The sequence below is a fragment of the Megalops cyprinoides genome, chromosome 10 (assembly GCF_013368585.1).
Source record: "Megalops cyprinoides isolate fMegCyp1 chromosome 10, fMegCyp1.pri, whole genome shotgun sequence".
In the NCBI taxonomy this organism is placed as follows: domain Eukaryota; kingdom Metazoa; phylum Chordata; class Actinopteri; order Elopiformes; family Megalopidae; genus Megalops; species Megalops cyprinoides.
This window is the reverse complement of record NC_050592.1, coordinates 17,670,580-17,694,811: the sequence shown is the minus strand read 5'-3', so window position 1 is coordinate 17,694,811 and position 24,232 is coordinate 17,670,580. Positions and strand designations below refer to the sequence as shown.

Genomic DNA, 24,232 nt, shown 5'->3' with positions numbered 1-24,232 from the left:
GAAATACAAGTTTTTAAAATGTCCAAAAACTCCTAACACCTGCCATATTAGCTGTCAGCTTATTGTTCTTAGTTGGTGGCCCATGAAGAAATCATTATAATTATCAGATTGTTGGGAGGGAAACCAGCATACACAGTGGGTCCCCAGGACCAGGGTTGAGAAGCATATGGTATATCTCTATAAATGGCTGTGACAGGATGCTATGGTAGAGACAGCAAGCACCTTCTTCTCTGTCCGAAACTGAGTGCAGTGGAGTCGGAGCCAAACTCCTGCTGCAGCCGTATGGCCCGTTTATATACAGTTACACCTGTTTTCTGCGAGTGACCAAATATATACTACACCCACATCCAAGATGTTCATAAATATTTACAAAGACTGATCAATCCTATCCCATCCTGCTATTCTATCAACATATTTTGCTCCAAAATAAGTCATTTGCCAAGGAATTATTAACTATGTTTGTTATATTGGTGTGCTTTGCTGAACCCCGGCAGTACATTGCCTTTCGACCAGATGTTCTACAGTGCAGCAGACACTAAGCATCAGCCATACAACTGGATGAGCTGATAACACTGTACACTTCAAAGTGAACACTAGGTCAAAAAATGAAAGATGTATCATTCATTTTTCATTCAGCATTCAAAGAAGGTCTTTGATACTTTTTGACACTTTTTAAAAATCCTGCCATTCAGCGTTTTTCATTTACATCCATTGTATAATGACCAGTACTAACGTGTTTTATTCTTGTCTGTTTGCGAACTACATTCATGTTACACAGTGAACTACATTCATGTTACACAGTGAACTTGATGTATCACACTGCTTATTCTAATGTAGCATCTAGCTGTTATTTATCACTTTTTCATCTCTTGGTGAAACTGCTGACCTTGTTCACGGCTGTACATTTCATTTGCACTTATTACTTTGCAACACTATGTGTTTCTCAGACATTCAGTCATTATTTTTTCATGTATCAAGTGAAGCTATATGGACCTTAAGATAAACTAGCATATGCTGTAAGTTTTTGGCCAATTTAAATCAATGTGCTTTAATCTTTGATGCATGAAAGCTCAATTGTAAAGTCTTTCATGTCTGCCAGTCAATGATATTCACCACCTGGGTACTTCACCTTCAAATCTATTCCTATGTTAATTGTATTGCAAATAATTTTTTATATAAACTAGGTGGAAAACATTTATATAAGCATTCAAGAATACTTCTTTGTGTGCAAATGTTTTTAAACTGACACACTTACTCCTATGAATCTCATGACTTTGTTATTATTCACTTTTTTTAAGGTGAAGACTGATGATCCAGTGTAAAAATATACATAGATCTGAAACAGCTTAATGGAACTAACTTGTGCATGAACTGTGTAAAGAAGACAGGAAAGGAGTGTCTCTATTATTTCATCAGGAGAAAAAGACTCCAGATCTATTTTCCATCTTGTTAGTTCAGAGATAATCACGCTAATGTTATTTTGCATTAATTGTGTCTCCCCTGCAGTTACCGGACTCCACTCCAGGACCAAGTGCAGGTTTCACTAAACATAAGGTAAAGGTGATGTTTTTGTACCACTGCAGTTGTATCTTACTGTCACTCATTGGAAGATGTTTGTTGGTGGCAGGGTCCCACAGAGAAGGGACACTTATTCAGTTTCTGGTCATTTTATGTCATTATACTGTCATGCATGTATTAGATCAGTAGATACTCTTATCCAGGGTGACTTTGTACAATATCCATGTATACAGCTGGATATTTATTGAACTTCCAGGATCAATATATCTCTTGATCTAAGTTCTATTCCTTAACCGCTGCACCACACTGTTGGGCAGAGGTGTATTGCGTTATCCACAGGCCTTTAGAATGGATGACACACTAGTTACCAATTTTATCATTTAGAGTTTTACCTGAATCATGTCTTAGAGGTTACAGCTGAACTTGAGAAGAAGCAAATGCTACCTGGCTGTCATGACCACAATATTAATCTTTTAATGTTTATTACTGTACTACTTGTAAAAATTACATATTATTTTTTAAAAAGTTTAAACTTTATAACCCTTTTTGAGCCAATATTAGATATACACCTGCATTTTACTGGACTATATTTGCATTGTATTGCTTAGCAGGGTGACTGACATTTCTTCCATTTTACACATTATTCATTTTAAGACTTAGTTTATATTTATTGGTACTGTGGTCAAGAGGTCAACGGCAATGCCCCATGTGGGATTCAGACCTGCAGCAACCTGATTACATACCGAAATTGGGTTAAATACCCATTAGGCCATAATTTCAGCCTTCCCAGTGAAATGCTGCTTATTTGAATGGAAATCATGCTGGACTTGATTTGAAGGTCGAAGATTATTATCATTTGTATTATTGATTTACATAGAGCATCACCATGTCTGCAGCACTGTCTGAATCCCACATAATCCAGACATGAGCCCCTTTTACGGCCACTGTTTGATCTTTGCCCCTGAAGGTATATTCTACTGACAAAATGGGTTTTAGACTGCATTAAAGACTATTGACTGTCTGCTAGTTGGATTCCATGTGCTTTGTTGAACTTCAAGCCATTTGTCAATCGAAACGACTTTGTCATTGTCCGTAAATGTCTGTCTTGTTTTGTTGATATGGCAACAAAGATATTTGATATTTCAACTGCACATGAGCATTGCATAATGTTGACAGAGGTGGTCTAACAACATGGTTTTCTGTATGCACATATGTGTATGCATGCATTATGTCATGGTGTTTCTGTGTCTGTTTGTGGCTTAGGAAGAGGTGCTCAGTACCCTCTGGGCTTAAATGAAGCTAGACGTGTACAATTGATAGTGAATTTCGTTTACCTACTTGGTATATAGTGTGTGATGGTGATAGCATGCTAAAAAGGGTTTTTTATTTTTCTTCTTATGGTATTCTTGTGTTAAAGCATATAGGATGAATTTACATTTTAACGCACACCTGAAGATGTTTTTAAAAAATACTTCAGTAGTTTACATGACAACTATTATTTAATCTATTTATTTTGACCTTGAAAGTATTGTTAAGCTGTCTGAACAATATCGGTAGGTGTTTGAACATGAGCTCAACCCAAAGTAAAATGTTTTTGTCCCTCCAAAATCGTATTTGTATGTACCAGTCATACTGGAGGACTGTGGCCCTTATGATATTGATGTGTTAATGGTTTGGATGTCCAAGCAAACACTATCCATAGATTGTGTATTCTCATAGAACCACTTCTAAGTGGCTTATAAGGCATCCACAGAAAGACATGACCTGTGTTCCACGTCTGAATATTTACTGTGGACACACAAGCTTTGTCATTTCATGTGCTGTATTTGCAGTGTACACAGTGGGTATTGAATCTGAATGTTCAGTGTGTTGTGGTTTCTAGGCCTGCTCCGAAAACTTTCCCTGTGCTGGAAGAGCATTGAGGAATGCCTTTTTATCCCATGGCCCATATCCCGCCAAGGACAGAATTCATCTTGCTAGGATCATCAGGTAATAATACGCATCTGTGTGTGTGGGAATCTAATGTCAATACCTATACTCTGTTCTTTATGAAAACATAGATTTGGTTTATGCCCATTATCATAACCATTCTGCTGGCTTCATGTCAAAGAAAAATCTGTTTGTCTTTAAAGTCATAACATTTGTGAGCTGCCTAGATTTTGGTCAGTTAAGCTTTTTCTAATCTTTTTATAATCTGAATACTCACGGTTTGTGTATTTTGGGGATCAGGTAAAGTGATGTCACCAAAAGTATTCTCAGACATGGGCAGTAGATCAAAATAGGCGTGGCTTTGGTATCTTATTTGGATCTGAAGTATACGAGGTTGATATTTACCCTGATGAGATTCATACTGAAGCATATTGAACTCGTCCCTCATTTATCTGCATAGGGGTTCAATCAAAACTCTGAATAAAAAAATTAACATATGAAAAAAAAAATATATATATGAAAGTGTCAGGCTGAATCTGAGATGAAGAAGATCATTTTGGTTTTGGTGCAGTCTGAGTCAAGACTAGGGTACCGAAAGAGTGTCAGTGATTTACGTTAACCTGGCACCCTGGTATGGCATCTGTCACATGGATAGCCGGCTGGAGAACACATGGGAAACTGTCCTTCCCACCCGTCCTGATGCAGAATGGTAGGTTGAAGTGCAAAAACAGCCCGCTCGTGATACAGGGGTCATTTAAGGGTGAACAGACTCACCAGTATGCAGCAATGGGTGGTTATATAACACGCAACCTGGCTTGTCACTGTTCAGCTGAAATGGCCAACACAACTGTGCAGTTGGTCCCTTGCCTCCTCACCCTGCAGTTAATTTCAGCAGCACTCTAGGCCCTGACTGACATTGGGCTGAATGAGGTTATGCTCATTGACAGAGTCTTTCCACACCTATTTTTTATGTGAGTATGAGGTTGGCACTGTCTCAATGCCATATTGATGTTCTAATCGATTCTTTTTTTTCTTTTACCCATGATGGTGCCCAAAGCACATAACAAAATGTACATGTTCCTTTCCTTTTTGCCCCTGCATGTTTTTCTCTTGTTCCTGTGATCGAGTAGATTCTAAAGGAGGGAGCAGGGACTATCCCGTAGAGAAAAATGGGGAAAAAAGTAAAGAGGCTAGGATTTCTCTGGAGAATTCTCAGAGGAGGGATCATGTTGAAAAGGATGCATGGCCAGGACAAAGGAACTGGTTATTGAATGGAGAATGGGTGTGGTCAGGTTGTTGGTGCTGTGGGTAGCAGGTGTGTCTGTGTGACTGTGTGCCCTTTTGCAGAGAATAATGCCTGTGCTCTGTCTGTGTCAGGTGCACCTGTTTATGTCAGATGCTGTGTGACTTAAACTGCCCCACTGAGGCGGCTGCTTGTTTAGGTGTGATTGGTTCTAGGGGAGTGTGTGAATGGGTTCATGATAAGTGTTTATTGTTAGGCAAATGTGCTATGTATGTTCTGTGTGGTTAAACGCGGCTCTCTGAGTAGGCGGAGCTACTTGGTCTGACCTGGTGCAGTGTTTGTTTGTGTAGTTGTGTGATCAGCGTGTGAATGACCATACCTGTCTCTATATCGAAAGAGCCATGACAGTTTGGACCTGATGCAGTGTTTCTTGTGTCCTTTTGTGAATAATCCTTTGTCTCAGTGTCTTGGAGGTGCTGCATTGGCTTGGAGCCAATGCAGCATGTATGCAATTGATGTGTGTGTAATGGTGTAGAGAGGTGAGGGTCATCTGTGAATAATCTCTCTCTCTCTGGGCTCCCCTCCGTTTCTCTCTGTCTTTGTGTCTCTGCAGGAGGAACTAATGTATGTCGGTTTGGAGTTGGTGCAGTGTTTGTGTGTAGGTGTGATGAGTATGTCATGGTTTATAGGAGAGAGTGTGTGTACTGTGAATAATCTGCCCCTTCCTCTCTCTTTTTCTTTTTCTCTCTCCCTCTCTCTGTCTCTGTTCAGGAGAAGCTATGTTGGTTTTGAGCAGATGCAGTGTTTGTGTGTAGGTGTGTGGTGAGTGTGTAATGTTTATAGGAGAGAGTGTGTGTTCGGGGAATAATATCTCTCTCTCTCTCTCTCTCTCTCTCTCTCTCTGTCTGTACAGGAGGAGCTATGTTGGCTTGGAGCTGGTGCAGTGGCTTCTGGAACAGTGTCTGTTTGTCCAGTGTAGGATGATGGCAACAAAGGTCTGGCAAGTCCTTATGGAGCTGGGAATTCTGCTCTCAGGTGAGTCTGCAGTACAGGTGAGAACTGTACCTGTCTCTGCAATACAGTTGAGAACTGCACTGTTTCTGCAATACAGGTGAGTGTATGGTATTTGCCATACAGGTAAGATTTGTATCTGTGTCTGCTCCTTGTGTTCTTTGACAAACACATCACTCTTTAACGCTCCCTTATCTGTGTATGTGGGAGCCTAAGCTTAGCTTGCACTTGTGAGCAATCTGTCAGGGCTGAAGTACATTTTACTGCTGTCACCCATCTGCTCAGGTGACAAGGCCACCCTGCTCCCCATGCCTGATTCATCAATGTGCTGTCAAAACATTTTTATCAAAAAATGCTGCAAAGTGAAGCTAGTTATTAAGTTAAGAACTTGAAATCAGCATACCAAACAGGTCCCTCAAGAAGTATATAGGGCACTCCCTTAGATGTCTGGGTCCTTATTTCTGTGGTGGGGAGCACTGCTATGCAGTCAGGCCCACTTGGAGAGAAGTCCATTGTCGGGCAGCTCACTTTTTAGCATGCTCCAAACAGCAGTCATAGTGGAACGTTATCTAAGAAGGGTCATTAATGGCTCATCCAACCCTCTTATGTTTCAGTGGACCAACGCCTCGTGTTTGAGGACTCCAACACATACTACCAGTTCTCCTTTGAGGAGTGTGAGACTCAAGGTTGTGAGTTTCGGAACGAAGCAGAGTGGCAGAATGGAGTACGCCTTCTCCTGCAGCTGGTCCCCTATGTCCAGTTCCGTGTGGGACTTGGTAGCCTGTAAGTACAGAACCTCCAACTAATATCATATGTATGCACAAGAACCTTGTGCTGGTTCTTACACCGGCCCTGCAATGGCTCCTGTAACCTACAGGTTTCTTACACATACTCAGTTCATTGGTCAATCCTGCAGTTAATGCTTATACTCAGTGCTAAAATATCTATATATTTCTGCACTTATGGCTGTCTATTCTTACATTGAAAATGTTCTGAAGTAAAAAATTGAAAGCACAAACAGATCAGTGATATGGTCATTAAGAGAACTAACAAGGATATTTTTTTTTCCTACATTCTTTTGTATAATTTGTGAAGGAATATAATAATGGGATCAGTTAATATAAACAGTGGTCTAACTAAGGCAGTGTATAGTTTTAAAACAACTCCCTCTGACTTGTGTTCTATACTTTTGGCAATACACCCTAGAATCCTCTTGGCATATTTAACTGCAGAAATATAATATCTAGTTTTGATAGTGCTGAATCCACTATAACATTGAAGTTTCACAGCTTCTGAATTATTTGCTTCTCCTCTGAGTTTTTATCATCAGCAAATTTAAGTTTATACATACATATTTCTACTAATTACTTGGTCAAGGTCATTTAGGTATAATAAAAAGCAGAGATCCCAACACTGTTACCTGGGGGATTCCACTTCCCTCAAGTCCCTGCTCAGATGTAGAACATGGGAGAAAATATGACTGTGTCACTTGTGGGGACTAGTCATAGTCAAGGTCATATTTTCAAATCCACAGGCCACCAGAGCAGAAAATGATTCAAGTTTTCCTATAACAAAAGCTAATAAAGCCAGTCAGTTGGGCTTTGTGCTTGTGCTACTGTAACATAGTCTGTTTTTTGGAAAATATGTACCTTTTGTCATGTGTATAGTAAAGTACACTGCAGTACAATAACTGGTGGATCAAATATTCTTCTTTAATCGTAGAGAGAAAACAGTAGTTGTTACCTCATAAATTTAAGGGGAGCACAATGATTGCAAAGCTCATAAAAGACATATTGCACTATCTGGTGCATGTAATGAGAAATGCAATAATAAAAATGGTAAACCAAATCGATTAAACTAAATGAGCATAGTGTCTCAGTTCTGTAAAAATAATATTGCTTGCCATTAAAGGGGGGAATTTTTCATTGTTTTTTCATCACCTTTTTCTGTACTGCATCTGCATGAACAGTGATGTACAAATAGTTGCTATTCCAGACACACACTGTTGCCAAGATAGTACAGTGTGCAGAGAATGTGTATTCTGTGGATGAACAGTCTGTATCAATACAGTCACTGGCCTCCATCAGCACACTGATTCAATTAAAGCTTCAACCCATTCGTTAATTACTAATCACTCTGAATTCATTCAGCAGTGTTTGCAGTTTTTTTTAAATATAGCCTGGCATTTTGTGAGATTTCATCAATATTGTGAACTATGTGTTTAGCAATGATGGGAAATTGAGGCTCCTTCAACTCATTAATGGGTTGAGATGCCATATGCTCTGTCACTGACTTGATTCATCCAATCAAAAGACGTTACTTACCCAGCAATACCCTATCATTGAAGGGGTTACCCACCTCAAGCTCTATCAAGTATTATAATGTCATGTGTGCTTCTGCAAGGACTGTTTGGGTATTTCTCTTTAACACACAGTTCCAGAAGCTCCCAGACGCTCCAAGGAATTTGCATTTGTTTGAGTTGTATTTACATCCCTGAAGGGTTTTGGTTCGCTCTGTTTTGTCAGTATGGATAGTTATATGAATACGTGTTTCAGACGTTTGCAGACATTAAGGTGGATATGATGACGAGACTGAAGATTCATGAATTTCACTTAAGAGCAGCTTCACTCTAGCCAGGAGGGATATTTATAAATAATTTAATCCTCATCTCACAGCCAAAGCATCTGTGACAGACAGCAGCAGTAAAGGGAATTTGAATATATCCAAATGTATTCTGTGCTCCGAGGAATGCATAGCACGTAAGCACAGAGATGCTAGATAAATAAAATGAAAGAAGAGCAGTTTGGTGAGGCATCTGGAGTAGATTTCCTTAGAGGTTATCACAGTGGGAATAGAGCCACAAAGAGTTCACATGGGAGCATTTTAACGTGAGGCAACACAGCCTCTACCGCCTGTGTTCATATTACTGTGTTGATTTACCATGCACAGTGTTGGGAGGGGAGACCTTGCCTACACTTCCCCCTTCTGCTTGCTGCAGTTCTATAAGAACTGAAATGCTTCTAAATCCTTTGTGTTCCTCAGTATTGTATTGCAAGGTGTGGAAATCTTTGTAATATGACACTCCAAACAAATGTAATTTGTAATTATTTTATTAATAGCATGCATATTTGAAAATGCAGGAACCCAACATAATTTTAGAGATGCTAAATGAAATGGGCTAAGGTTTTTATCCTCAAATTAAGGTTGTTTATACAAGTGCAAGTCTATGTTCTGCTTCATATTCTTACCAAATTTAACTGGTTCCCAAGTAAACTTGTCTGGTTATTCTGGTTGACTTTTGCATTTGGATGTCTTCCCCATCTTGTGAGCATGTGGAGCTCTGCTTTTTTGCATGTTTAGTTGTGGAAAAATAAATACCAGCTTACAGAGTGATCTGCCTATTTTCGCTAACAGCCCCTAGAAGCTTCCTGAGCATTGGTTTCCTCCACTGGAGAGAATAAATGAGGTTCTGGAATGGGAACACAGGTGAAGAGCAGTCCAATTAATCACACTGTAGAGGGGCATCCTGGAGGCAAGAAACGAGCTGGAATTCTGTGGGTGGAGCTATTGGAGTGGTGTCTCGTGCTCATTGGATGCCTACAGCAAGGATCCAGCAGCCAGCTCTGACTGACAGGAGCCTGAGCACGTCAGCTGCACTACTGAGCAATGCCAGCTGGTGTCAGTGTGACACTGCTCTGTGAGCCATAGAATGTGTTTCTGCCATTTCTCCATTCATTTTCTAGTGTTGCTTTTCATTCCTTTTGTTTGCTGATATGATTATTCTGATTCCGTAATGTAATGTAAAATTAGTGTATTTGGAAGTGTATAAATAAGTCTAAATATCTAATTGCCAGTAACTACCCATGGTGAGGATGTATAACCTAAAATCTCATATTCATGTCACTGCCCAAAATGTCATTCCAGTACTAGTGATGGATCGGATATGTGACATGCTAAAAGACCTTGTGATGAAGACATGATCTTTATATAGTATCTTTCACCCTTTTTTCATTAACATTTCTGTATCATCATTTTTATTTTTTGATTATATGCACCTTACTGAGGAAGACATTTTACAAATCATTCCTTTATTCAGCCAGCTGCTTTCTGAAGCAGTTCAGATTAAATACCTTTCTCAAGGGTACAACAGTAGCGTCCCATCAGGGATTTGATCCTGGTCGTTTTTAACGGAAAATGTAGCATAAAAACCAAGAAATGGCATCACCTGAATGCCTAGACATCTAGGCAACTAAAGGTATATCTCCTCTTCTGAGTCAGCCTAGTGAACAGTTTTTTAAAAAATTGTTTTCACATACATTGCATTTCTTTATTACTAGACGTTCTTATCTTGAACAACTAAAATAGCTTACAATTTTAAAAACATGTTTTCCGTGATTTATTGTATTTGTTGTATTGTATTATTGGATTGAACTGGTCCCAGAATGAATGTGCTGACTACCAGATCTGATGCATTGAATCTCTCATTAATAATTCTATACCAGTCCTTTAAAGATGTCCTACACAGCTTATATCAGCAAAACTGGTGCAGTAGACACAGGATATGTAATATTTTGCTTGAGAACCATTCTGTCACATATTTGTGCTCTTTACATAATTAATATCAGTATTTTTATACTGATATTAATTATGTAAAGTCTTGTGGTCTTCAGTGTGGGACCACCTTACACTGAAGACCACCCAGGCATCCTGTTTTGCTATGCATTCCTCAGTGTGTGTGTGTGTGTGTGTGTGTGTGTGTGTGTGTGTGCTTGTGAATGCTTGTCAGTTTCAGACTCCAGCTAAAGCATTTGTAACACTTTGGCACCTGCAGGCCCTCAGTCTGCCTGGCTTGATGCACATGCTGGATGGCCTTTATCTTACAGGTCATTTGGAACATACTTAAAATGCTCTGAATTTTATTACTGGGAAGCATTGTTAAGCCTCTCACATTTTTCCTCTTCTCGTCTTACGACGTTTCCTGAACAGCAGTATCCCCTCAAAAAGGCTCACTTGGTTTTCTATTTTGGAACTATTCAGTAGTGTGTTCCAAATTGAATGCCTGGTGTCGCTGCATTGTCTTTTTAAGGTGCTACAATTAGATCATGGCATACCTTCGGATCATACGTAATTTGTTCACATATTCATTGTCTGAATGAATGGTGTTTGAGTTATATATTTTAATTGTCCATTAGAGTCTTTTTTGTGTGTTTTGTTCTTAAATACCTTGGCATTTACACAAGGTACAACTACCGGATGTGATACACAAACCTTTTAATTTTTACAGCATCCAGTTTTTAACAGTTTTAAAATGCTTTTCAGAGCGTATCTGTCCACATTTATCATTGCTCTCTGTTGAGGTGAAGTGAAGCAACAGCACTAATTTCCATGGAACCCACTTTTGAGAGCTGGCACCCATCCAACAGGTATCCACAGAGCTGAACAACTTTCACCACCTGGTTTTGACTTTCATTCCCATCTGGGTTAAAAGTGGGTCAGCATCAGTGTGTGAGCTCAGAGCTGTCCCTTTCTCTTTGTTTGGGAGAGGAAGCCTTCACTAGGAGGGATGTGTAATGCTCCGCTTCCTCTAATGGAAACACCATTACCGTAAGGTTGGCTGCAGGCTTCAGAGGTGAGAGCACAGGAAGACCCTATCCCTGTGGGCCTGCTCTGAGGAGAGGACCCCCAGTGAAATGTATGAATCTGAGTGAACGAATTGACCAGAAGAATGACATCTTGTAAACTTCAACATAAACTATCACTATCACTTCAAATATCATTCTGCTAGATAAGTTTATGCAGTTAGGTTAAATGCCCCATCAAATGCTTAATCAGCTTCCCTAATCACACCACACTACCACCCTTAGAAAGTGACAGCCTGTTACTATCTTGTGTTAGAGTGTCTGTGAATGGGAATTGAAAAACCTCTTACATGGCCCGTATAAAATGATTCTAATTCTTACTTTTTTCTGATGATTTTAGTAGAATGGGTCATCAAATGTGCTGTCATTACCTTTACGACAGAATTTGTCAACAGCGATTCAATACATAGGTTAGTGCTGGAGAGACCAATATGAATCCAGTTTCTCACAAGTCTCTATACACAGATGTATATCCAGAAAGCCTGCTGAGGAATAATGGGTATCTACAGAACTGCTGGAATGTCTGCAGTGTTTGTACTGTACAGTTAACTGTCTGTAACACATCTCGCACACATCTGCGGCTCAACTATGTTAGCCATAACTATTGCTTTGTGTTTCTGGACCAGACTTGCAAACTACATGTTTTCTGGTCAGTTTATGGGTTGGTCTGCAACCCTACTGTTAGATACCTACCTTGGTTTGGCCAAGAAATCAAACCAAGCTCAATGATCATGCAGAGTGGAGAAAGCACCATAATGTCATAATAATGTACAGTATCTGGTATGGGAAACACCATTGAATATAGAGGAATTTGATTTGTTTTTTTTAGTGAAAATCCTCTGTTGGTGTGGAAGGTATGTACCTGCATATTTGACAATTGCATACTCCATTGTGTTACATAGTGTGCCACTGATACCTTTTAATCCCGTTTACTTTACTCACTCCCTTTGTCCACTTAGCCGGCCTGCACATAACTTTACATAACAGTCCAGAGTATATGCAGCCATGAGGAGCCAACAGTATTCTGCTCTGTGCAATTGAGTTATGGTATTTATGTCTGATAGGAGGTGTTCACCCAAAGCAAGCAGTCTGACCGGCTGTGTGTATGTCTGTGTATGTGTGTATGTGTGTGTCGTATGTGTGTATGTGCGTATCTGCAGGCCCCAGGAGGACACGCAGGGAAAGGGGGAGATGAGTGCGGAGATCCTGCAGATGAAGGCTCTGGAGAGGCTGACATCCACGGTAAGTGCGAGAATGTCACAAATGTCCCTCTGTTAGTCTTGCTGAATCTCTGCCAGGGGTTCTGTGAGGAGCTGCATCCAGACAGCTGAAGGCCACTGCTCTTGGTCTCTGCTTATCCTACCATGGCAAAGTGCCATGCTACATCAGTTGTGGTGAAACTATTCTTTATGAAACATGGGGGGGATTGGAGGCTTGAAGAATTCTTGAAGAATGTTACTTTGTCCAGGCCGTGATCCCCTGTGTCCTGCAATTTTGATAATCAGTCATAGGGATAACTCTATGTGGCAGCATAATAGGTATGTAAGAGAGTGTAAGCAAACCAAAAGAAAAGTGTAATCAAACCTACTGAATTAAGAGTTCATTTGGAACCAAGAATACACAGTGTGCCCCCACGACCAGGGCTGGCAAATACTTGCTTAGTGGCTTTATGAAACATGTAGATGAGGATGAAACAGCCATGAATTTAGTGGTTATTGAGTCAGCTCTCTTTCCTCACAAATTCCCCATTGCTATGAACAGTGATCTGAGCTTGCACTACGATGCACCTTATGTAATGTTATACAGTACATTATAAAGGCCCAGTCAGATGATGATGGACCATCAGAGAGGCTGAGTCAGTGAGACCTGGCAGGTGACAGGTTTGAGAGTAACCTTTCAGTTAGCTCTTGGTAAATCACATTCTTACTCAAAAGCCAGCATACTCAATGCCTCTGGAGACCTGAAGTTACTCTGCCATAAAACACTCCTTCAGAATGAGTGAGCCTGAGCCAGAAAGTGCCCTGATTAATTCTTAGCAAATGTAAACCTACAGCTTGTGTTTATTGTATAACTGTGCTGGCCCATGCACTGCGCATGAAAAGCACAACTAACTGCTCAAATTAGGTTCTAGTTCTAGCAACACATCTGTATGTAATCAGGCTAATTAACACAGGTGAAGCTTGTCAGCCAATGGCTGGCCTTCTTATCTGCACAGTTACATAGACAATAATGATTACAATTAACCAGTTTGCGGTGAGGTTGATTGAACAAGCTCAATTATTGATAATTTTGTAAATTGCTAATTAAGACCAGGGATCCTCTGTGAACACATTTATACAGATATGTAAACACTTCTGTGCATGCAAACAATATTGCTAATTAACCGTAAAATTGTAAATCAGGTTCAAGGGGGAAGGTACTGTTTTAGAGGTGAAGGCCTTCACAAGATAGTAGCCCTGTTTGTGAATAACAAAACTGTTACTGTCAGTGTGACACCTTCCATAGTGGGTCTGCACATGTTTTGATACCAAAGGGCATCTTCACTTATAGTAGCTGTTCAGTTACTAGAATTGTCTTCTGACCTGTCAGCATACTTGAGTGACAGTTCCTTTCTCCAAGGTCTAGGCATTTATGCTCAAACAGCTGCATCCCATGTCTCTCAGTGTTTTTTTGCAGCTACCCTCTGCTAAAGCATATACCTAACCAGACAAACCGCAGGATCTGCGTGGAGTTGCACGCTTCAAGTGGCTGCCTGCTACAGCGCTCATTTTATTAGCCGCAGTGTCAGGATGGCCTCCCGTCAGAGCCTAGACATCAGTCCAAATGCGAGCAGAGCCTAATGGGGACTTTTGGGGAGTTAATCATTTAAGCATTCCCCGTGTTCATTTCTTTTTGTGTCCCTGTCTGTCTCTGTGTCCCAGCCCATTTCGTTGCGCAGCGCTTCGCTGAGAGAGGACACGGCCTATATCCTTATCTCCTTAAAGCAGCGATATTGTTTCTGTCAGTCTCATTTGCTGCGGAACCCAGGTGGTTCTGAGGACTTGATTGTGAGATTAGTGCTTCTTCAGCACGGCATAGTGGCTTTTTAGGGAGTGACATGACTGTATGCAGACTCATATTGTGGACGGCTCCCCCCGGTCTGCCTGTGTCCAGCATAAGCACACAGAGGGTCCCCCGCTGCTTCTGCTTGTCAGGATGAGCTCTCTGTTCCATTGTCGCGAGGTCGCTCTCCCCAAAGGATGCCCATTTTTCATTTAGAGGCAAGGCGCCAGGATAAGCGTGGCCATTAAGAGCAGGCCTGTGATGCTCCAGACTCCGAGGGGACAGAGGAAATAGGGCGGTTTGACAGGCATGCTTTAGACCTCTGTTCCCCTCCATTCCCCTCCATCTCACTTCCCTGCTCCACAAGGCCCCAGTGACAGCAGAAACGCTCCAGCATCTATGTGGCACTTATTTTTTATTTATGGATGAAATATTGGGCACATTTATATTAGTTTGGGTGTGTGCGTGCATGTGTGTGCGTGTGTGTGTGTGTGTGTGTGTGCGTGTGTGTGTATGTGTAAACACTTCATGCTCTGCCTCACACTCCTTATCAACTGCATAGGCACCGCTGTTGTACCTCCAGTGTGTCAGTCAGTGTCAGTTACAGTGATCTGCTTGGAAAATAACATCTACATGTAATTATAATGTGGTGGGGCTTCAGAAGAGAGAGCTTGGAAGACACTTCATGCGTCTTATGCTCATAAAATGGCAGTCAAAGCAGGGATTCGGCTTTGGGTAATTGGACGGTCTCAAATGTGCTAGGATCTGCACGAAATAATTGGAGGGTCATAAGGAAAGCGTTTAATTTTTTCAACAATTCTTCTTACACTCGCGTCAGCTGTTTCTTCTGTACTGCCAATTCTCTGGCACTGCTGTGAACTTGTCAAGCAACACAACTTGCTGACAGCATAAAAAGATGTGTACTGTAGATCTTATATTAACTGGTGAACTGGTCATACAAGAAATGAATTGCCACTATTCCACTCCTTCTTAGAAATTAGTATCACCTACAATAATTACACATACTATGACACAGAACATTGATCAAACTTCATTTAAAGAGTTAATCTCCTGTGTGCCACGTTCATGTGTCTCACATTATAATTCCATAATGAAAATGTTTCTTTTCACAGGTGCAGAATGAACTGGCTGTAACACTTGCAAGGAAGCGGAAATCAAGTGAGTAATTATAGACACTTCTTTTAATAAACTGTTCAGATTATTTTTATTCAAAACATTTTTAACTAAATTTGTTCAGTTCTTGACTAGAAGATCAGTGTGTCTCAAACAACCACCTTCAGGGAAGCCTACATTTTCATATTTAGTCATTCATTTAAATATTGGTTACCACTTAATTACATAAAGCAATTTCCTGTGCACTTTCTGATTAAATTCGTTTTAATTTTAATTTAATTTGCGGAAGAAGAGCTCAGTTTTTAGCTTCTCACCCTCCTTGTTCCCCCTGTCATCCCGTCTTGTTCCCAAGGCACCAATTATTTGAAAAGCCATGGTGGAGACAGCAGCGGCAGATAAAAGTCTGCTTACTGCCTGCTCAGCCCCTGTGAAGCTGGTTTTAAATAGAGCACCTCTTACTTAGGGCTTCACTGAACATTGTCACCTCCTCAGTGGCATCTCGGTCAGTGTCAAAGGGGACTTAGTGCTGTTGTGTTAAAAACTGATAGATAGAATAAATGCTAGACGTTAAACTGTGTCCTGTTGGAGGTTGAAATTAATTTTTGTGTTTGAAGATGAACCCCAGGTGTACACATTCAGCTAAACCAAAAATGTGTAGTTGCGTGTGTCCTGCACACATTGTGTCCATGGATGTTGATTTTGAAATTCTTTACGCATCCAACCAAATTCTTTCCCTCGGTTGTACCTACTTACAAAACAGCAACAGGTGCATTTCGTTTTTAGTTCTTTTCCTCTTTCACGCACTCTTTGTGATCAGCAGTTGTACATTAGGCTCTTCTCACTGCAACAATGTCTGCACTTGTGTGGGAGGCTAGGGGGAGGCGAACACAATCTTTTGATACACACACATTCCTACCATGGCACACTACAGCTCCCACCAGGAGGCAGACACCATTCAGAGGATAGGTGCATCTCCTTGACATCATCAAATCGTATGGTGGCAAGAGCGTAAGATTAGGGGACCCTGGACAATCTAGTCACCTCTATTCCTAGGTGTTCTGTTGGTCATTGTCGGCCGATGACATGGCCAGTTTTGAACCTGGGCCTTAAGGCTCAGCCTGTGCTTGGAACAAGTGCAGTAACTCTTTCACTAGTTTGGAAGCCCAATAGGTGCACTTTATATAGCGGTAATCAATCTCTAGCACAGCCATGCTGAGGTAACAATAGTATGGAGTCTATGTGGCACCAGACTGATGTTGCCTGATGGCTATGGGCATTAATTCCAGGGTAAGCTAATTCATCTGTATTGGCATTTCTCCAGCAGCATAAGTGAGCAATGTGACTATATATCACTGTGGTACTAAATGTCACCTTGGTAGAGGTCTCTGCTAAACAACAGAGAAATTTACCACACAGCTGCAGCAGGACCTGTTGGCAGTCCAGGGCGGGGTGGGTGGGGGGTGGTGAGGGGGACAGGAAGCAGCTCACTATTGTCAGTGGGAGGGACAGGAAATGTCCACATCCAGCACTGGCTCTTTGTGGGATGATGGTGCCAGGCCGTAGGGGTTTTCCATTGTTCTTCTCTCACTCACTTGCAGACTTCCTTTGAAGACAGGTGTAAGAATCATTTCAAGATTCCTACTCCTATATGATGCTGGAAAACCATAATTTGAGTCTTGTTCCTTAAATGTACATCATCTGATATTCTGACAGCCATTAACATTTGTATATTATATTGTGTGTAAATCTTGACACACACATCATGACACACGCAGCAGATGTCAGGCATCGTCACTCACTTTAAAAAACAATGGGAATGCAAGTTGAAAATGACATGAGTTGTAACGTATCTCAGCTCATGTTCTTTCCATTAGCGTGGCACGGCATGCTAGGACATTTTAGGGGTATTTTACAGGAGACACTGTACTTGTTGTCATATTTTATGGAAACTGTTCACTAACATTTTGTCCTAGCAACATCAGAATTCCCAAAGCATCTCATTAAACTCTTATTCACAGGAAATAATCCACAGTAGGTCTTACTCCACGATTTGAATGCAAGCCTCTGCAATGTATTTCAGCAATGCAGCTGAAGCAGCCAGAACTTTGCATACAGCTTTTTGACCTTTGATACTCTGGATGTGAGATCTGTAACGACATCCTTCAAGTAAATTGCAAAATAAGGGTGTGGGGGAGGGGGAGATGAATTTGTCCTTTTTCCTCTCCCTGTCACTGCTTTTAAAAGAGAATCATTTTCTTTCCTCGCTCACAGCTTGAGGGTGGGTGAGGGTACCTTTGCTCGGCTCATGAGAGGGTGTTAATAGTTGACAACATGCGAGGCAGGACCTCGTTCATACTCATTTCCCTCCCTGTGTATGCTACACAGCCAGGCCATGTGGGGCGTAGTGATGTTGCTTGGCAGCAGTCTCCACTTTGATTGACTGTGATTGACATGTAACTGATTGATATATGCTGACTGACTCCCCCGCAGTGGCAGAAGAGGACCATCCAAAGCCTGAGGAGACTGGAGAGAAGCACAGCCAGAGCCCCGCTGAGGACAAGGTAGAGTAAAAAATCCGTGTCTACATAAACAATGCACTGCCACAGCAAGGAAGCCAGGGACTGTGATGGACCTGTCATTCTTCTTCAGGGAGAAGCACACACAATATCAGCCATTCAGTACAGATCGGAGCATGCCAAACTCAGTTCTGGATACCCATGTGTGTTCTCATTTCCATTCTAACTGAAATTGCAATGCCTTGTGTATAACGAGCTGTTAGTGATTGATCTTGTGTCTGAATGAGCCATTTAAAATGATCTGCCCTCTAAGGCCACATCATGTCAGAATTAGATGTGTGTGCTATGAAGAATGTATATACGGTAATTATTCAAGGACTTTCCAATCAATTGGATCAGCTCTCGGGCAGCCACTGCATTCCATTTTATGGACTGTGGTTTCTGACAGCCCCTGTTAAAATGTGGATATATTTAGTCCATTTTCGATTTATTGATGGATAGACAGTTGGAATTACCTGCAGTCCTACATGCTGAAGATGTGGACATCTGGTTACTGAAACGAGACACCTTCCTGTGGAAGAATTAAGAGACAAAGCAAACACTGTCCTTATAGTCAAGGAAGCACATAAATATGTGTTTTTGATAACCACAACTGATTTGTTTGAACAAAAAACTCATATACACAGGACCAAGAAGAGGTAGACCTGTTAGGGAGAGCACATATGGGCTCTTTATCTCACTGTATTGCAGTACTCAGGTTTCTTCTTTTCTTTTTCCTCTGTCCTTTTTTCAAGAATAATTTTCCAATATACATGTATTTCTCATAAAAATAATCCCACATTAAGGTAATTCCTCAGTGGACGAGGTTGTTCATTATAGCAGTAACCATGAATCATCAGCTAATTGTATTTTAATTTGGTTCTAATTGGTTGTAATCAGATACTGTAGTTATTCTTCTGAAAGGAATGACAGTCAAATGGAATGAAAGGAGGAAAAATGAACGGTTCTGTCATCATTTTATGTGCCATTGTGGCCACTGTGTCTTCCTCCCACAGACTACTGTTTGAGGAGGTGTAGTTTTATATATTCGATTCAAACAGCTTAGAGACGTGTCTTTTTACATTGTTACAAACATGGCATCTTATTTTCAGTCTCTTCCCATTACATCATGCAGAAATAAAAGCAGTAGATTGCGTCTGAAGTCCCATCACATCAGATTGCCTTTAGCGTTTATAGCAGACTGATTATAAGCAGGCCACAGAAGCAACTAAGGGAGGGACAAATTGCTTGGCTGAATATTATCATGCTGCTGTGTGTGTGTGCGTGCGCGCGCGCGCGCGTGTGTGCGCATGCGCTTGTCTGTTGACTTTGTGCCTGTGATGTACATCTGTATTATTGCAGGCATTACAGAATCTCACCTAGCTTACTAGCCATTTGTCAGCCCCGGGGTCATGTCTGGCGACAGCTGTGATGTAAACTCAGATAATTTATGCAGAAAGCCAGAGCACTGGGAGATTCACTTGCCCAATCAGCATGCAATGGGCATTTCTTTAAAATATGTTTTTATTCAAATCCTGATTGGTTGGGAAATAAGGGATAGATGGGCAATAAGCAATGTTCTTCACTGTAATTAATGCAGGTGAGATGAGAAATCCATGGCTGACCTACCCACCCTTCTGCCTGACAAAAAAAAGCCACTTTGTTCTCACTCACTGTTGGGAAATGTCATGGCCAGTTTCAAACCCGGACCATAGAGCCAGGTCTACGATTAAAGCGAATAACTTGCCGACTGAGCCATTGGATCCCATTTTGGTCTGTTTTATGCTTGATAACAAAGAAGGAGTGTGCCTCATTGGCTTTCTCATTTAAAGGCACTGATTCATAGAAGCAATGAGTAGAAGCTTCTGCCTTGGCTCAAAAGGGAGTGCTCAATGCTTAATCATTATCAAAACAGTTAAGTCAACACTGAGGTCTGCTTTGCCAGAAAAAGACAATAAAAGCCTGATAAAATGGCAATGGCATGGCTCATGAGTACAATGTTCAGTTTGATGTACTGAACTCATTGCATCAATGGCTATTACTAAGGTTATTTATAAATTCTTGGCAGATGTACAGAAAGCTGGATGCTTACTTTTGGTTTTATTTTCTCAAAGAACGAAAATAGGTGCTTGATAAATCCTTCTATTGTGTTGACCTTTCCTGAGACAGTCAATGATCGTGAGCGAAGTAGGGGATTCTGGGAAGAGGGAACGGGCCAAGTGATGCCCTTAATATCGCATTACATTACATCATTGTAATTTTTAGCAGACACTCTTATCCAGAGCCACTTACGTGGGTTACAATATTATTTATAATAATAATATTTACATGTTATCCATTTATATAGCTGAATATTTACGGAGACAATTGCGGGTTAAGTACCTTACCCAAAGGTACCACAGCAGTGCCCCAGCAGGGAATCGAACCAGCAACCTTTTGGTTACCAGCCCTACTCCTTAGCGATATGGTAAATATGCTAAATATGGGAAGCCTGCTCCTTATCACTCTGCTACACTACTGCCCATCATCAATATATTGAAAATATATTATCAGTGTTTTCTCATGTAATGCAGGGCACAGGGATAGGAGGGAGGGGACTATGAAGAGGAGGAGGTGAGGTCTGCCAGGTTGCAGGGTCCAAAAAATTCCTTCTCCTAAACTGGGACTGATGGCGTAACCAGAGACTTGCTTAGCTATAGGAAAGACTTATGTCAGCTTACCTACTCTTGCTTTTCCTGTGGGGGCGCTTTTTTCGAGACACTCCAGTTTGCCTGCTGAAGTTTCCATTTCAGCAACAGAAATGGTTTTCTTTTTGCCTCCTGCCACACTGAGCTGGCAGACACTTCAAGGTTGTGAAGTTGGGTCAGGGCCTTTTGAAGTGGCATTAGGCCACTGTGTGTGGCTGCTGTGTAGCTAGTATACCTGCACCTGCAATCCTGTGCTAGCCTGCTGATTTAGACATTGAGATGATTGAGACTTGCATTTATTCTGGCCACTAGAGAAATAGTCATGTCTATACAGTGCAGGTTTAAGTGGGCTATCTTTCTGAACCTACACCACAGTGTGGTAGTTTCTCACGCAAAAGTAGCCCTGGTTATGAAGTAGTTAACCTTAATTTAACATCTGTTCTAATCTGTAGCTCCGAGGAAGAAAAGCATCACAAACCCCAAAATTGGTCGTGCTATCTTGTGTGTTCAGTGACTCACTGATTTCAGTCAATCCTATTGTTTTGCTATGAACAACGATGTGTTTTGGCTCATATGTCAGTGATTGATATTTTTACAGGACTGCTACACCCATTGTGGGATTCATGAAGCCTCGGTTTCCCACAGCTGTTAATCTGTACCTGTGGAACATTGTGTGAATGTTTGCTAGAAAGATTCTTCAGGATGTGTGCCTGGAAGTGTTTGTGTTTTGTCAGCGACTATCATGTCTGTAAGACAAGTGAAAGGTCATGTTTTAGTTGTGCCGAAAAGTAGAAAATGCAAAACGGGATTGTGTAGATGTATGTTAACCTGTGTGTCATTTAACTATACCACATGACTACTGTTTGTAAGGTACAGGCAAGCTTTGCGGTCCTAGTACTTCACACAGACATGAAATCATGGTCACCACATGGGGGAAAGTCAAGCTGCTCTCATTGTAGAGTGCATTAGTGGGGAAAATGGCTTTTGAGCTGAGCTAGTTCGTTCTAAATGTAACCTGTATCATTATTTGAGATATACACTGTACATTGCAAGTAAATTCCTTATTGTGCTTCTCACTGTAGAAAATTCAGTCCTTGGCTTGCTGTGTGAAAGTTACTTGGAAGAGTTATTCATTTCATTACATTACATTACTGGCATTTAGCAGACACTGTTATCCAGAGTGACTTACATCAGTTACATCAGTTTTTTTTTATGTTATCCATTTATATAGCGGGATATTTACTGAGACAACTGTGGGTTAAGTACTTTGCCCAAGGGTACAGCAGCAGTGCCCCAGTGGGGAATTGAACTGGCAACCTTTCGGTTACAAGTCCTGCTCCTTAACCATTATGCAACACTGCATGAAGAGTTATTCATGTTTAATCATTGTGATACTCACATATAATGCCTTATATGTGGTCTAGTTAGCCTAAACTAACACCTGCCATTATACACAGGATTGTCTTTTAGCAGCAACCAAAAAAGATATTTGTCACATCAGTGTTATAAATGAAATTTGTTGGCAAAGCAACTGACGTGATAATTTAGTAGTCCTATCTGGCTTTTGACTTAGCGGTTATCCGGATGTAATTTTTAGGTGGGTGCCCAGCTTCTGGGCAAGAGAGAGAGGACCTGGACTGATGAATTGTTGTAGTATTCCTCATTAACTAATGAACCTGTGAATGTGAAAGTAGCCTGCATTGTGTATGTGGTGTTTTCTTTCCTGCCCACTTGGGTACAGTTGTTCTGCAGGTTTTCTCATGTGGTACTTTGAGACAATTTATCACTCTCGTTCTGACCTTAGGGAACTGGGCTAGCCAATCAAAATATATAATTTACAGAGGAAAAAAAACATAAACAATGGCCAGCCAGTCTCTGACGACAGCAGAGTGCACCAGACCCGCCTGAACACCACCCCCTGACCACCCCCCCCACCCCACCACACCACACACTACCCACCCACCCCCAGATAATGTACAGACTGCCCCTGATAGCAGGACACACCAGTCTTCCTCACCCAATAACACGCACACACACACACACACACACACACACACACACGCACACACTCTGCCCCCTCCAACCCGTCTGGGCTGGCTCTTTCCCGTTCCCAGGAGCTGGTGGAACTCCCCTGGTGAGGTCGGAGTGGCTGTCAGACGTTTCCTGGTCTGTTCCAAGTAGCACCCCCCCCACTCCCCCCCAACCCCCCCCTACCACAGCTGGGGGAGCTGTGTGAGGGAGGGAGAGAGCAGAGTTCCACACTCGCTAGAGTTTACAGGAGACCCCGCAGAGACACTCACTCAAAACAGGACGCTTGCAGCTTTTGCTCATTGAGCTCAGCTGTGGGACAGGGCACACACTCACACCATTTCACAGAGTTTGGACCAGGGAGTGCAAAAGCCAGCAGGCAGTTTGGAGAAGAGTAGGGGGCATCCGACCCCTTCGGACTCTATTTGTTTGAAGGAGAGGGGTGCTCTGGTTTTCTGTCTCACTGCTACCCCTCCATCCCCCCAAACCCCTTCACCATGTCTTGGGACTGTGGACTGAGGTACATGTTCTCTCTGTCCCCTGCGCTCCAGCAGGCGGGTGTCTGTGCCCTACACGACAAGGAGGACATGTCCCGGCTGGAGATGGTCCAGAGGCTCGCCAAGGATGGCTGCCGCCTCCTTCAGACTCAGAGCAGCAAAGTCCCCGACCGGAGTGCGGAGGTGAGTGCAGCTGCCCTCAGGGTGGTGATGATGATCATCATCATAATGATGATGATGGTGATGATTACGCAGCGGCTACAATGAAGGTGAATGTCTGTGTTCACTTAGGGCTGCAGTGCTTTCTGTTTTGTGGTGAAGCTCTAACTCTGAGGGAGTGTTGTAAATGATAGTATGATACATAATTTTCACTTAAGAGATAGGGCTGCTGGGCAGTGTGGGTGGTTATTACTGAGCAGTATGGAAGATGTTCAGCCTCCTAATAGAACTGTTAAGCCACAGAAGGACAATCCTCCATGAGCAACTCATGAAGAAGTATTCCTACTTTGGTAGCAAATGTATAAAAGGTTTTACCACTTGAACCAAGTTATGGACTTTATTGATTATCTGCTTGGTTGATGCAGTTCTTAAAAATCTAAAATTTCATATTCATCCTGGAACCCTTTAGTTTCCTGGGCTTTTCTATTGCAGGTGCATGTTTGAGGTAAAGCTTTAAAATGACATCTTTCAAAGTTCACCAGGTAGTATTTTTTGATACCATGATTTGGTATTTGTTCTGACCACAGACCTGATCTAAATTTTACTCTCCCTCTAGATGCAAATGGAGTTTTTTAGTATGGGTAAGGACCAGTAGTGCTGTAAAATGTCTTGGTTAGCTTGTATTAACTCCCTGAGCTTGTACATTTTAACAGTGTGGCAATGTGTGTAGTTTATGATGTTGCATGTTTCAGTAGTGGTCTGGCAGTAACAGGAAACCTATTAATGTGTT

At 41.6% G+C, this 24,232-nt stretch overlaps 1 protein-coding gene across 2 annotated transcripts in view; it reads left to right on the top strand.

Annotated features, from left to right (window-relative positions):
• Positions 1 to 24,232, top strand: part of LOC118784315 (rap guanine nucleotide exchange factor 5-like) — a 71,761-nt gene that overhangs the window by 6,614 nt on the left and 40,915 nt on the right. Inside the window, exons 3-10 of one of the 2 annotated variants that reach the window (XM_036538509.1) lie at positions 1,507 to 1,554; positions 3,401 to 3,507; positions 5,604 to 5,725; positions 6,316 to 6,484; positions 12,501 to 12,582; positions 15,516 to 15,561; positions 18,007 to 18,077; positions 23,338 to 23,466. In XM_036538509.1, coding sequence (XP_036394402.1) covers positions 1,507 to 1,554; positions 3,401 to 3,507; positions 5,604 to 5,725; positions 6,316 to 6,484; positions 12,501 to 12,582; positions 15,516 to 15,561; positions 18,007 to 18,077; positions 23,338 to 23,466 — 774 coding nt within the window. Of the gene's footprint in view, positions 1 to 1,506; positions 1,555 to 3,400; positions 3,508 to 5,603; positions 5,726 to 6,315; positions 6,485 to 12,500; positions 12,583 to 15,515; positions 15,562 to 18,006; positions 18,078 to 23,337; positions 23,467 to 24,232 lie in introns of those variants that run through there. The other variant, XM_036538508.1, reaches the window with a different exon arrangement.